Below are 13041 nucleotides of genomic sequence, written 5' to 3'. Positions count from 1 at the left end.
CCCCCCACTTAGTCTCTGCCCCCCCCCCCCTCAACGCCATTATCGACGTTCCCATACGCGTCCTGCCTTACAGGTACGGTACTCTGGATTAGTTCATGCGCCACCGCTACGAAATTTTGTGATTGGAACTTCTCCATAAACGCTAGCAATCTCGTCTATAATCTCTGATATCGCCCATGCTTTTTTTTAGTAAAGACACAAAAAAAAAGTACTGATTCAAGTCGACGTCGGTTTGACTCTAACCGATTTTCGGCTTGATTCAAACCGAGTGACTCGGACTAGGCCAATCCGGATTCCAGGGCAGATATAAGTAGAAAAGTGGTTTATTTCAAGTAGAACCGGGTCAAGCTGTCATCGATTTGAATCAAGCCGAAAAATCAGTTTGAATCAAACCGGAAAATCAGCTTGAATCAAACCGAAAAACGGAGTCTTTCACGCTATATCATGTAGTAGATAGCGATTTGATTCTAGCCAAAGTCGGTCTGATTCAAGTCGAAAAATCGGCTTGAATCAGACCAATATTCCGGTTTGCATCTGTCCGAGTCCGACGTGATTCATGCCGGTAATTCGACATGAAGCAAACCGATTCCCAGCATGATTCAGTCCGACTTGATTCAGACCGACTTTTTTTTGGTGTAGAAAACCAGAGTCACCAAACTAGTTATTGAGATATTCAGAGAAAATGACACCACAAAAATCAATAAACTGCGAATATTTAGAAGAAATATTGTTGATAACACGTATGAAAAAATGCTATAGGATTTCCTATAGGAAATCCTATGGAGATTTCGAACATTTCCTATAAGATTCTTCTGATAGGATTTCCTATAGGATTCCCTATAGGATTTCATATCAGATTTATGAACCTAATCCTGACCCTTGTAACCGATTGGTTTCGAGTCTCAATTTTGTGTTACTTTCTATAGAAAACTCTATAGTGAATTCTATAGGAAATCCTATAGAAAATCCTGTAGGAAATCCTATAGGAAATCCCACCAGAAAAATCCTATAGGAAATGTTCGCATACTCCATAGGATTTCCTATAGGAAATTTAAAAATCTATTTAAAAATTCATTCCTCTTTTATAAGAACAACTGGATCGAACTATCTACAAAAATTTCAATTTTTGCTTCCGCATGGAAACATTGCAATTCTTCANAGGAAATCCTATAGGAAATCCCACCAGAAAAATCCTATAGGAAATGTTCGCATACTCCATAGGATTTCCTATAGGAAATTTAAAAATCTATTTAAAAATTCATTCCTCTTTTATAAGAACAACTGGATCGAACTATCTACAAAAATTTCAATTTTTGCTTCCGCATGGAAACATTGCAATTCTTCAATTTTCACATTCTCTAATTTTGATTGGAAATAATGTAGAATGGTCTGAAACGTTAAACTACGAAGTTTGGCGACCATGTATGTATGTGAACACGTCCACCGCCTTCTTCCCTGTGGTCATTTTTTAGAAAATGGAGCAATTAGGGGGCTAAAGTAATTCTAAAAAATCTGAAATTTTATTTTATTATAGGTTTTAATAAGAACTAGCTCTGTACAAAATTTCACCCCGATCGATCTAATAATTTTTGAGAAAAAGGGATTCGTTTTGAAATGGTTTTCCGCAAATATCTTTAAAACTAGTGAACCGATTTAGATTTTTTTTTTTCAAAATAATCGATTCAATGTCTTCTATCTAAATCAATCAAAATATATGTACCCGCTCATACTTAGTTTGCGAAATATTCCCGTTTTTACGTTTTTTCATAAAAAAATTTATAAACACTCTAGCTTGTACAAAAATCGAGATATCAACTTGAAATTTGGACAGAATCCGATTGCCGACACTCCAGGAAAGGCGGATAGGCCAGTAAAACAAGACTCGTCTTTATACCTTATACCACCCAAAAAAGTCCCGGCAGGCTGAAATTACATTAATGTAATGTAATGTAGAGAAAATTCCCCTGATCATTATATCAAAAATGTGCACCCACACGTTCAACAGAAATATCCTTAATTAATTAAAAACTAATGAAAAAATGAGGGCGAACGCCAAAAAAATACTCTGGTTTAATTTGTCTAATCCTATCGAAAAGGTAAAAATACTCAGAGGTTGAGTTGACCTAATTCTTCAAATTTCAAGTAGAAGTAATGTTTCTGAGCCCACTGTTATTTTTTCCTTAATTTTTAAACACGCTTTGGAACAAAAAGACCCAAATAATCAGCTGATCACGTATGCTCGGCCCCCCGTTGCGCGCGCCACTTGTAGATATACGCAGTATGCGCAGAACATTCAAATGCTCTGTCGCATTTGTATACCTGGAAGGTTTAAAATAATTGAAATTAATTCATTAATTGTAGAAATTGACAAGAATTTGAAGGAATGTTTAGTACAGACTTCAATTTTTCAACAAACTGGTAAATTTCAGAGTCCAGAAGGAGAATTTATATGAGGAAATTCGATTTAGAAAAGAGCAGGATTCTACCGTACAAATTGAAGGCAATCTATGAATAATGAGTAAATCATCATTGAAATATAATTAATTGAAAAAGTATTCCTACAATATTCGGCAAAATATAAAGGAAAAAAGGCAAAAGACCAACCATATAAAGACTTAATTATCAGATATAACTCCTAAATATATAATATTATAAAATTATTAGCTCTCAAAATTACAATTGAATTTGAAATTAAATTAATAAATTAACACTAAACAAATTGCTCATCAGGTTCGAATTCTCCGAGTTTTGAGGCAGACTGTAATATCTGTGGAACAAAAATTTATCCATTGAATAACTTATTCTTCTATCGGACATATATTGATATTCTCTGTACTAAGATATTTTACCATTCAAAATTCTGCGAACACTCCAAACGTGCCTTCTTACTCGTGGTTGCTCGGCTGTCATCTTCGTCAACAATTAATGAGTGTTGTTCTGGAGATGGAGTAGAGTGCAGGCTTTTCTCACCAGCAGGAAGTCTCTCCAACTGCTCATCCAGCAATTCATCCAACTCGTTGAGTAAAGAACTAGCGATATCATTCGATTCTTCTGGTGTGTCAGCGGATAAGTCGATCATAATCCACCATCATAATGCCATTATCATCGAACAAAGAAGGTGGAAAAAGGGCTAATTCCTGATTCAACGATCTGATCGCCAACTGATTGTCCTCCGTTATTATCGCTGCAATCCGCTGAAACAAAAGAGTTGTGTTGACGGCTACAACTTCATTATTAATGACAATTCCACGTTTTGTCGCAGCCAGACTTTTCACCCGTGTTGAGCGTTTCAGTTTGATATCCCCAGCATTCATTCCGATCATCCCTCTCATGGCTTCCATTCCAATTGCTCTGGCTCTGTCACAATTTACACCCTCTCCAGCACATAATCCATCAGCGATAGACATAAGTTCCTGACCAGATGTTAATACGAAAGGATCATGGGCAATGAGCCACTTCATCAATTTCAGATAATCTTCTGTATCTCTCCTTATGCTAGTTGGTCTCCAGTCTGTATGTTGCACCACTGTTGATGCTCTAACTCCACAAAAGGTCTCGAAAGCGTCTATAACCTCATAAGCAGCTGGCATACCCAGGATCCAATGCGCTACGACACCTTCATTGTTGATCCCACATCCCCTAGTGAGACCTCCAGACACCTTCATCACACGCATCAAGGTTTGTTCCACAGTCATGTCAGTCCATATTCCTCCCCATTTCTTATCTGATCGTCGTATTGTAAAATGTCCTCTTTTTGTAAACTTCGTGAGCTCCTGTAGAGACATGATGCTCGGTAATTGGCACATGTCTTGGAGGTAGGTCTGGACGGATTTAGCATACGCTATATGATCAGCTGCATGGAAAATGGGGAGCATGTCTCGTATACACTGAAGATGTGATTGTCAGTTGCCTAGACGTTCAGCTTCGACAAATTGGATCACAACCGTTATACAGTCGAAATACTGCAACCAGAGTCTTAAAGTTCGACTGATATCAGCGAGGTTCTCCATTACTTTCAACATCTTGGCTTTGACCTTGATGAGTACTTCATCGTCATTAATTTCCTGCTTCGTCGGTGGGTCCAAGCTGAATTCTTTGAGCGATTCGGTGATATGTGCACACTCTTGCTCATCAATATCACTAGCATGCTGCGCAATGATGGAGCCTAAAGCAGTGTAGACGATAAGATGACCTCTGATTGCTCTACTGAAAGCATGACCTGTCAGCATATTATCGACGGTGTTTCCAGCATAAATGGTGCATAGCAGTTCCTTCAATCCACTTCCATCCATGATGGTTCCAATCGCTCCTAGATACGACATCAGCATGTGAAATCCTCCCAATCTTACGACTACATCTGTGAGGATAGCCCTGTCACTGGCAACAATTTCTCGTGCTTTGATGTATAGTGGCTGATCAAACGTCACAAAAGTAGTTTTTTGATTCAATCGAAGGGATTCCATGGTAGCTAAATGGAGAACGCTGTTGATCGTATCTAAATTGGATGGAGGTAAATTTACGAATGGTAAGCAGTAAATTTATGAAACTTCGTACTCAGGATCGTTGCTGACGGTCTCCATGTATCCTCGCCAGCTAGGTAAATTTTCAACATGCAGCGATTTTGCGAGTATATGCAAAGAATATACAGTGGGTAATCGCTCACGTTCACCAAAGTCCAGTTGCCCTACATCCACAAAAGTGATTGATTTCAATCCTTGTCTCTCGCTAGTCAACTGATTACAATGCACGATGGGAATGTTAATTTTAGATGCTAGTTGTTCAGTCTTCGGGGCACGAGATAGTTTCGGTATTTCTCCTTGTTGCTTCAGGGCAGACTTTGGTGTTACGCAGCAAATTCCCCCCATGCTATGGAAGGTGTTGAAGCCGTCTAGGGTGCATACATTGTGATCTGCATTATCAAATACAAACTGCACGTACGCATTTTCATCCATTTGCTTGTTGCTATTAAGTAGAAGCTTCATAGAGGCTGATCTGAGAATAGGACGCGCTGAATCCAAGCCTGTTGAGCACATCAATTATCAACCTCGAACCAGATTTCCTTGTCAAATAAATCCCAGTGGCCAATTGAACCGACGAAATGAATGTCCGAGGACGTACGACTGATATAATGGAATGAGTGATACTACCTCGTTTTGGGATGAGCTTCTCCTCCTTTTTCTTTTTCCCTTTCAACAAAACCTGACCGAGAAAAATGCGCAAGCTTTCAGGAATTACATCCTCAACGTTATGGAAAATTCCTGCAGGTGATGGATAAACTGATGTATCGTAGACTTGACTTTTTATATCTTCTTTGATAATATCAGCCGCGGCAACTACAATTCGCAATCGTTCTTCCTTCTCCGTAGAAGCTCTGTTCTGATACCAGGAGTCCATCAAAATTTTATATCCGGTATTTCGAAAGCAAACAATGGTTGGTCTCCCGGATTGCTCCATAAATATTAAATCAGTGGCGTATTTGTTTAGTAATTTTTGTTTCAATACCTTCGTAGACACTGGGAAATCTTCCATCACCTTGATGAGATCTTTAAGGAAGAATTGACAGTCATCACTATCTTCTAAATACTGGCAAACCTTCTGGAAGGCTGCTTCCACGCCTGGTGTCTTGGGTCTTCCAATGCTTGTATTTTTGGAGATCAATAAGAATTTAGCGTAGGACGCCTTATGATATCGAGCATGAACTTGTAGAAGGGATGCTGAAGATAGCCTCAATTTAACTGCCTGCGCCCATTCATCTTCATTTCCACGCTCTTCAATCGTTTCTTCGATACGCTGTTGTATCTGGTCAGTCGCGACAGTTCGGAATGATTTTCGAGTTGTTTCATCACACTTTTTGTTAGATAAAAAACAATCCATTAAATAGTCAAATTGAGCCTCAGCTTCAGGCTCTTCTATTACCACTTTCTCNTAAATAGTCAAATTGAGCCTCAGCTTCAGGCTCTTTTATTACCACTTTCTTAATTGGTCTCAGCGAACAGTAAGCAATTCGACAGGGCTCATGCACTTCGATTTCCGTTAAAAGTTCCAAAATTTTCCACTTATCATCCCCTCTCAGTTTACTTTTCGCGATAAAGTTATTAATGCCTCTCTGCTTCACTGTGGTTGTCACCGTGTCCCCCACTAAACTTCCCTCACAGATTACACAGACTCCGGAAAAAGACATTTTTGCGTCTATAACACGTTCAATAGTCACCCAATATCCAGTCTTGGTATTATTGAAGTCGAGGAAGCCGTAATAATGGTGTAAAGGAAACACTGTCAATAATTTGCACTACACTTAAGAGATATTTTGATATTTTTATCCAGACTAGCACTAGACTACTCGTATGCCACGTGGCTTGGGCCTTAACTGAATTATTAACGACTATCGGTTGAATGCGACTGAAGCAGGGACAGCTGCTCCATCCCGTTAGGGGAAGGGGCCAGGTATAGACCCTTCGATTCTAAAATACTACTAAGAGAGTCGGCATAATCACGAAAAAATTTGGATTTTCGTCCACAGCGATGCTAGTAGTTTCACGTTTGAAAATAAACTGAGAAAATATTCGTTAATAATAATGTTAATAACATAGACCCTTCGATTCTAAAATACCACGAAGAGAGTCGGCAAAATCACGAAAAAAAATTGTACTTTCGTCCACAGCGATACTAGTAGTTTCACGTTTGCAAATAAAGATAGAAAATATTAGTTAATAATATTAGATAATATTAGGCACTGAAAATGCAGGAAAAAGAAAATGAAAGGGACGGCGCCCTTCGATGACCCAAGGAGTCGAGGGGTCAATACGGCTCCATGGCCATATGCCTCAGGTAGATCATGCACTAAAAATGATGCTTAAATGGTGAGGTGATTGAATTAGGGCAAGTGAATTGTGGGGTACTGCCATCAACTTTCCTGATTTTAGTTCAGGGAGACATAGTTTAGACTGTAACATGTTCTGTGCCCACTTTAAGGTTCATTGTATTTTGTCATTGAACATTGTTGAGAATTTCCATGTATTTCAATTGTTTCCTTAAGCCTCCCCAGGTATACGCATTCGACAGAGCATTTGAAAGTTCTGCGCATGTCATGTATATCCATGAGTGGCGCGCGCAATGGGGGGCCGGGCATACGTGATCAGCTGATTATTTGGGTCTTTTTGTTCCAAACTGTGTCAAAAAATTAATTAAAAAATAACAGTAGGCTCAGGAACATTACTTCTACTTGAAATTTGAAAAATTAGGTCAGCCCAACCTCTGAATATTTTTACTTTTTCGATAGGATTAGACAAATTAATCCAGTGTAGTTTTTTGGCATTCGCCCCAATTTTTTCATTAGTTTTTAATTAATTAAGGATATTTCTGTTGAACGTGTGGGTGCACATTTTTTATATAATGATCAGGGGAATTTTCTCTACATTTTGGTGTAATTTCAGCCTGCCAGGACTTTTTGAGGTAGTCAAGGTCCAATTTGACTGGCCTAGGAGGGAGCTGGACCTAGTGGAGATCTTTAAGGCTTTGAATTCCCTATACAGCTGCAGTGGAATCGCGGTGTTATTTGTCAGGAATGAATACTTGAGATATCGGGGACAGGGGAATAGGCTCATGAAACCCAGGGTGAGGACAGACCTGATGATGAATTTTTTACCCATCAGAGTGGTGAACGAGTGAAATGCACTTCCTCAGGAGTTAACGGAGGCGCGAAATTTGGAGGAATTCAGGATGAAGCTGAGGGCGGCCATGCGGATGAGGGATTCTGAGACTATAAGGCCCTGAGTCAGGGAGTCCTGATACTTTTTCCTTCTTTCCTCTTTGCTGTTTCCTCTCTGTTACTCTGTGTTAGTGTTGCAGGTGGCTGATGGGGCTCCCACGGGGATCGGAGTACCCTAAGTGTGCCTGGACTTGATCGCTCTCAGGGGGTCTTTGGAAGGGAACCGGGGCAACTCGTCATTCAAGGGGTTGTTGGATTTATGTGAGGGGAGATCTGCAGCTAAGGAGAGATATTCGTGTGCATATGTGCATATATATTGTGACGTATTTCACACCTCTGCGGAACGGTACGAGAATACGCAGCCCTCGGTGACCGAATCTCAAACCAAAAGTCGAGCGCCAGTACGTTTTCTCCCAAAACGCACAAAAACCGAGACAAACGAAATTCCAAACAATAGGACAACTGCCGACAGCTCAGAACGACCGCGTTGGTGGCTGGGTTCCACGAAATGTTGTCTTTCACGGATCCTGAAATGACTAGGTTTCTCTAGCCTAATTTATGGAAATTATCAAGCATCCTGAATCAGGGAAAATACACAGAGTTTATTCAGTCGGAAAACCCCTTCCTTATCTCTAAAATCTTTCTCTCAAATCTCGAAATTATATATCACTGAGTTACAAATCACAAATCTAAAGACTCGATACATCACAATTTCCCTAACCGTAATTCGTCAAGAACTAAAATACTAGTCGAGTTAAAACAGAAAGTCAGAATTAATCAAAATAAATCGAAGTCGAACGATAAATGTCAAAAAGATAGGATAACTAGTACAGTTTTGAATATATCAATAATTACAGCGAGGAAATAATATTATTCCGAGAAATGAACACCTCGACAATAGGCTGAATGAATAAGAAAATTCGGATTCCGGTAGACGAGAACTGGGGCTGTCTCGAGAGACAATAATCACGATAATACTTGCGACCTCATACAAGGTCACACCACAACGAAAACTCGAGCGTGGAACCTGACGCTACATCCCCCATTCTGTTCTTAAAGAATTAATCCCGATATCGAAATAAAAATGAAATAATTAGCTCAAGATTTCAAACATCGGAGAATCCCATTCTAAATTCTAAATATCAGAATTGCAGCTAGCTATCGAGAGATCCCTTAAAACTAGCCTAAAGTATCACTGAATTCGCTTAAGAAATTAATCATCATAAAATTCGAACTTCTCAAATAATTCTCGAGGGGAAAAAAACAAGTCGAAAGCCAACAAAATTTCCAGCCACGAGAGGCTATACTCGGCTGAACAAGTAGCAAGAATTTGTGCAGACAAATGAATTGATAGGAAAATGGCACCGAATTGCCCGACGCTAAGCGTCGATCAGACCAAACCGCGATATAACCACAGATTCTTGCCACCACTATAACTGCAAAATATTTATCCGGAAATTATTCCCCCGCTCACCGTGATCCTCCTCAAGAGCCGGAGCCTCGGAAGCTGGGATGAGGTCGATCCTCGCCAATAGATTTCCCGATCTCACCAAATTCCTCCAACACTTGGACCGACAGGCCACAGTTTCCCTCGAGAGAGTTTACGTGTACTCAACTGATCCCTCGCACGTCCAAACGAGAAGTGTCGACACCAACGACGCTAACTCCGGTGCTCACTCCGATTCCAACGTCGGAACACCTCATTGGTCCATGACGACTGCAATGCGCTCTCCCATTGGTTGTCAGGCCCAACCGTCCTGACCACCTTCCCTCGTGCTCGTTATCACTGTAGCGGCATGAGTTCAGAATCGCGCCACCTCCATCTATCACCAGATTCTCCTAGGGAAATCCCCACAATGCACCGGGGTCCCTAGACCGTCACCATGCTCCCCAACTCCAGATCCATCCGCTAGCGTCGCCACTCGGTTGTCCACCGAAGCTCCCTTCACCATGGGAACTCCGTCAGCTATTCAAGTGCTGGCGACTACCCATGTAGTCAGGAGATCTCCCCAAGGCCGATCCTCATCTCCAACACCACAGCCCCCAGGACTCCATATCCCTCGACGACGACGGTAGAGACATTGGCTCAGTACAAAAATAGTCATACAAATAAATCAAAGAAGAACAAAAAAAAACTGCGAATCGACTCTCGCTTCACCGATAAAGTGACTTCTCGTCTGGAAGCGGAAAAATTCACCGTTGAACGGTCGAACCCAAACAAGACGTTACAATATATATAATCTGTTATTCACATTGAAAGTTTATACGAATTGTTGTACACTATGCCTATTTTCCACGTCACTCTACTTTCTATGAGATTTATACCAGCTATGCTGTTTTTCTCAACATAAAATAATAATAAGAATCTTCCCCTCAAGATAATAATGTCGTTTCGGAGATATTCGATTTTTTCTGAAAATCTTTTACATGGAATGTCTTCAAAACTACTCAACCGATTCCACTTTTTTTTTCAAAACGTTCGTTTCGATGCCTTCTATCTAAATAATTCGAAACATATGCACTTTTTCGTACAAAGTTTTCAAGGTATTCCTGTTTTTCCGTTTTTTGGTGGAAAAACTTCGTAATCACTCTAGCTTGTGCAAAAATTGAGATATCAACTTAATATTTTTTTTTTGATACTCATCTCGATGTCCTCTACCTTGATTAATCAAAATATATATACACGTTCATACAAAGTATTCGAAACATTGGAATTTTTATAGCACCCATGGAGGTGGCAGTAAAGATCTGAAATTTTTGCTGTTAGTTAGTGTTGTAGAGTTACGAACTTTTGGAAAATTCCAGATCACTCGGAAGTCCGCCATCAATATATTGATGGCGATAATAAAAAAGACATCACTCAGTGATATGCTGACTGTCATATGGCACACTGACATACGCTCGCTGTCCCCTGCTTGTTTGGCATTGTTTTTAGCCTTTCAATTATTCAATTGACGACAATCATTCTACACATGTCCAACCAAAATGAGAAAAGCGAAAGACCATCATCTTTTCATTCAGCAGAAAAATAAAAAATAATCCCATTTAATGCACCATTTTTCTATCGAAATTCAGGTTGATAATAAGTCAGTAAATAAGGCTCTACTCTCAAATCATATCTGAGATTTCTGAGCCAACAGTTGACGTAGACAAGCGACAGATATATCTCACATCGGATATTTGTTGAATTGAACTACAAGAATATTTAAGCGAAGCCTTCTTAAAAAATTACCAGAATTATTTTGCTTCCCCTTCTGGCGATGGGATGACCATAAACGCTAAATTTATTTGGAACCCCGTCGAAGAATCCAGATGACTATAATCGAAATATGAGAATTTTAGTGATTTATCCAATGACTTACAAAGGCATATCAATGATGGTGGTGATTCCTCCAGCAGCAGCAGCTTGAGTTGCCGTCCGAAAGCCTTCCCAATGAGTCCTCCCAGGTTCATCACAATGCACATGAGAGTCCACTAGTCCAGGCATCAGAATTTTTTCTCCAAAGTCTTCAATCACAACTCCCGGGTATTTTCTCTCAACATTGGCCCTTTTATCAGCCCCTTTGAACACCTCTTTGACAACCCCCTTCTCAGTGATAACTATTGCCGGAACCACTTCCGACCCCAAAATTACTCTCTGCGATCCAAACGCCCTCATTTTCAATCAAAATGGATTTATTGAATGATTTCGAATTGCTTCTAGAACCCCTACACTTCAAATGACTTCTGAACCGCTGATAGATTATTCTTATCAATTTTGAGATAAGATTTGCTTTGAGAAAAAAGGGAGAGAGTGACTTTGATGAAAACAAATTATTTTTCTGCCAAAAAATAAAAAAGATTATTCCTCCTATATTCTCTAAATATTTTATTAGTTTTTTCTTTTTTACTATGTTTTATAGGATTTTATAATCTGTCTAAAAATAATTTTCATTATCGAGGAATTGTATAAGAGAAAAATATTTAGCTTTTTTTTTGTTTTAAATTCGCCTTTTCATCAATGCGACTTTTTATAGATTTTCAATTCGATATTTGATGAGAGAAAAATATATTCTCAATTTTTTAAAATAATTTTTCCACTTTTTGGATTGTCCAAGGTATCTTCAGAGTGTATACCCTAGAAATTTTGCAGTTGGTAGTGTGGCAAGGTCAACAAAAAAGTAAATGATACCCGCAAGGCCTCGAAAATTCATTAAAAAAATTATTAATGAATTGTTTAAAGTGTTTTGATGTTGGAATTATTATTGAAGTTTACCTTCGAAGAGGGAAAATGGACGATCTGGAAGGCGATTCTGATGCACTTCGTAATTGAAACACCACTCAGCAAACTTTGCAGCTCGGTACAAGTATTTAACGTCCGGAAACAGTGTATTATGTAAGACACATGTTATAACACTCAGGCAGTAGCTGTACATAATTAGCATTAGGTAAAACCTTGCAAATAATTGTTGCTTTGTTCTGTTTTATTATTTATGCTAATTAACATCTAGGAATTTAAAATTTTTTTGCATGCCTTTTTTTTTGTGTAGGTGTTTCTTCTGATAGAAAAGAAGAAACTTTCAACTGGGGGCTTTTGCACCTTTTTAGTTGATGTGAGGTTTCAGAGATTAACATTTTCACAATCAAGCGGTTTTCATTTGAAAGAAAAATTAAAATGATTAAAGTCGATATGTTTAGTGCACGGAATAGTCGATGCGTTTGGCCTTTTATTTTGGCTGGGTTCTTCTGTGGAGATTAAGTCGCAGGGATACTGGTTACAGTCCAGCGACGCAATTACTCGTACCTGTTATTAGGGGGGAATGACTTCAAAATCATTGAGATAGTTCAAATACACTAATAGCTTTCTTATTGTATTCATTATAAAGAAGTTAAACTATTCATACACTGAGTTTTATGATACAATTGCACTAGTTAAGTGAATAATAACTAGAATACAAAAAAAATCTGAAATCGAGATAAAGCTATTGTACTAAGTACAAATTATTTTTTAAAAAAAGTTATGACATCAGAACATGGCCGCCACCCTGGCGATTGAGGTTCCATGGTACATCCATGTTGTAGCATGGATGTAGCATGGATGTAGAATGGATGTGCATGGATGTCATTTTAAGGCGAAAAATGGGCCAAAAATGATTGGAATATAATCAAAAAATTATTTAAATGCTGATAGACAAACAATTGGTCCCAATTAATACCCATTAATAGGTTATTTTGTATAATTAGGAGAAATTATTGATGGTGTGCTGTGTGGTAAAGAAGTTCAGATGGGAGAATGCCGCGAGATGGCGCCAGTGTTAAATTATCGAGTCGGCGGTAAACTGTCAGCAGTCGCA

The 13041-nt window shown here is 39.0% G+C and overlaps 1 protein-coding gene across 1 annotated transcript in view; it reads right to left on the bottom strand.

Moving 5' to 3' along the window:
* Nucleotides 1–12038, bottom strand: part of LOC107040855 (probable allantoinase 1) — a gene marked incomplete at its 3' end in the record, with an annotated part of 144744 nt that extends 132706 nt beyond the window's left edge. Inside the window, 2 exon segments of the mRNA XM_015261121.1 lie at nt 11071–11345; nt 11964–12038. Of these exon segments, the coding sequence (XP_015116607.1) occupies nt 11071–11195 (125 nt within the window).
* Between the last annotated feature and the right edge of the window lie 1003 nt (nt 12039–13041).

This window comes from Diachasma alloeum, unplaced genomic scaffold (genome assembly GCF_001412515.2).
Source record: "Diachasma alloeum isolate Michigan unplaced genomic scaffold, Dall2.0 Dall_scaffold_00348, whole genome shotgun sequence".
In the NCBI taxonomy this organism is placed as follows: Eukaryota; Metazoa; Arthropoda; class Insecta; order Hymenoptera; family Braconidae; genus Diachasma; species Diachasma alloeum.
This window is presented reverse-complemented; position numbering and strand designations above follow the sequence as displayed.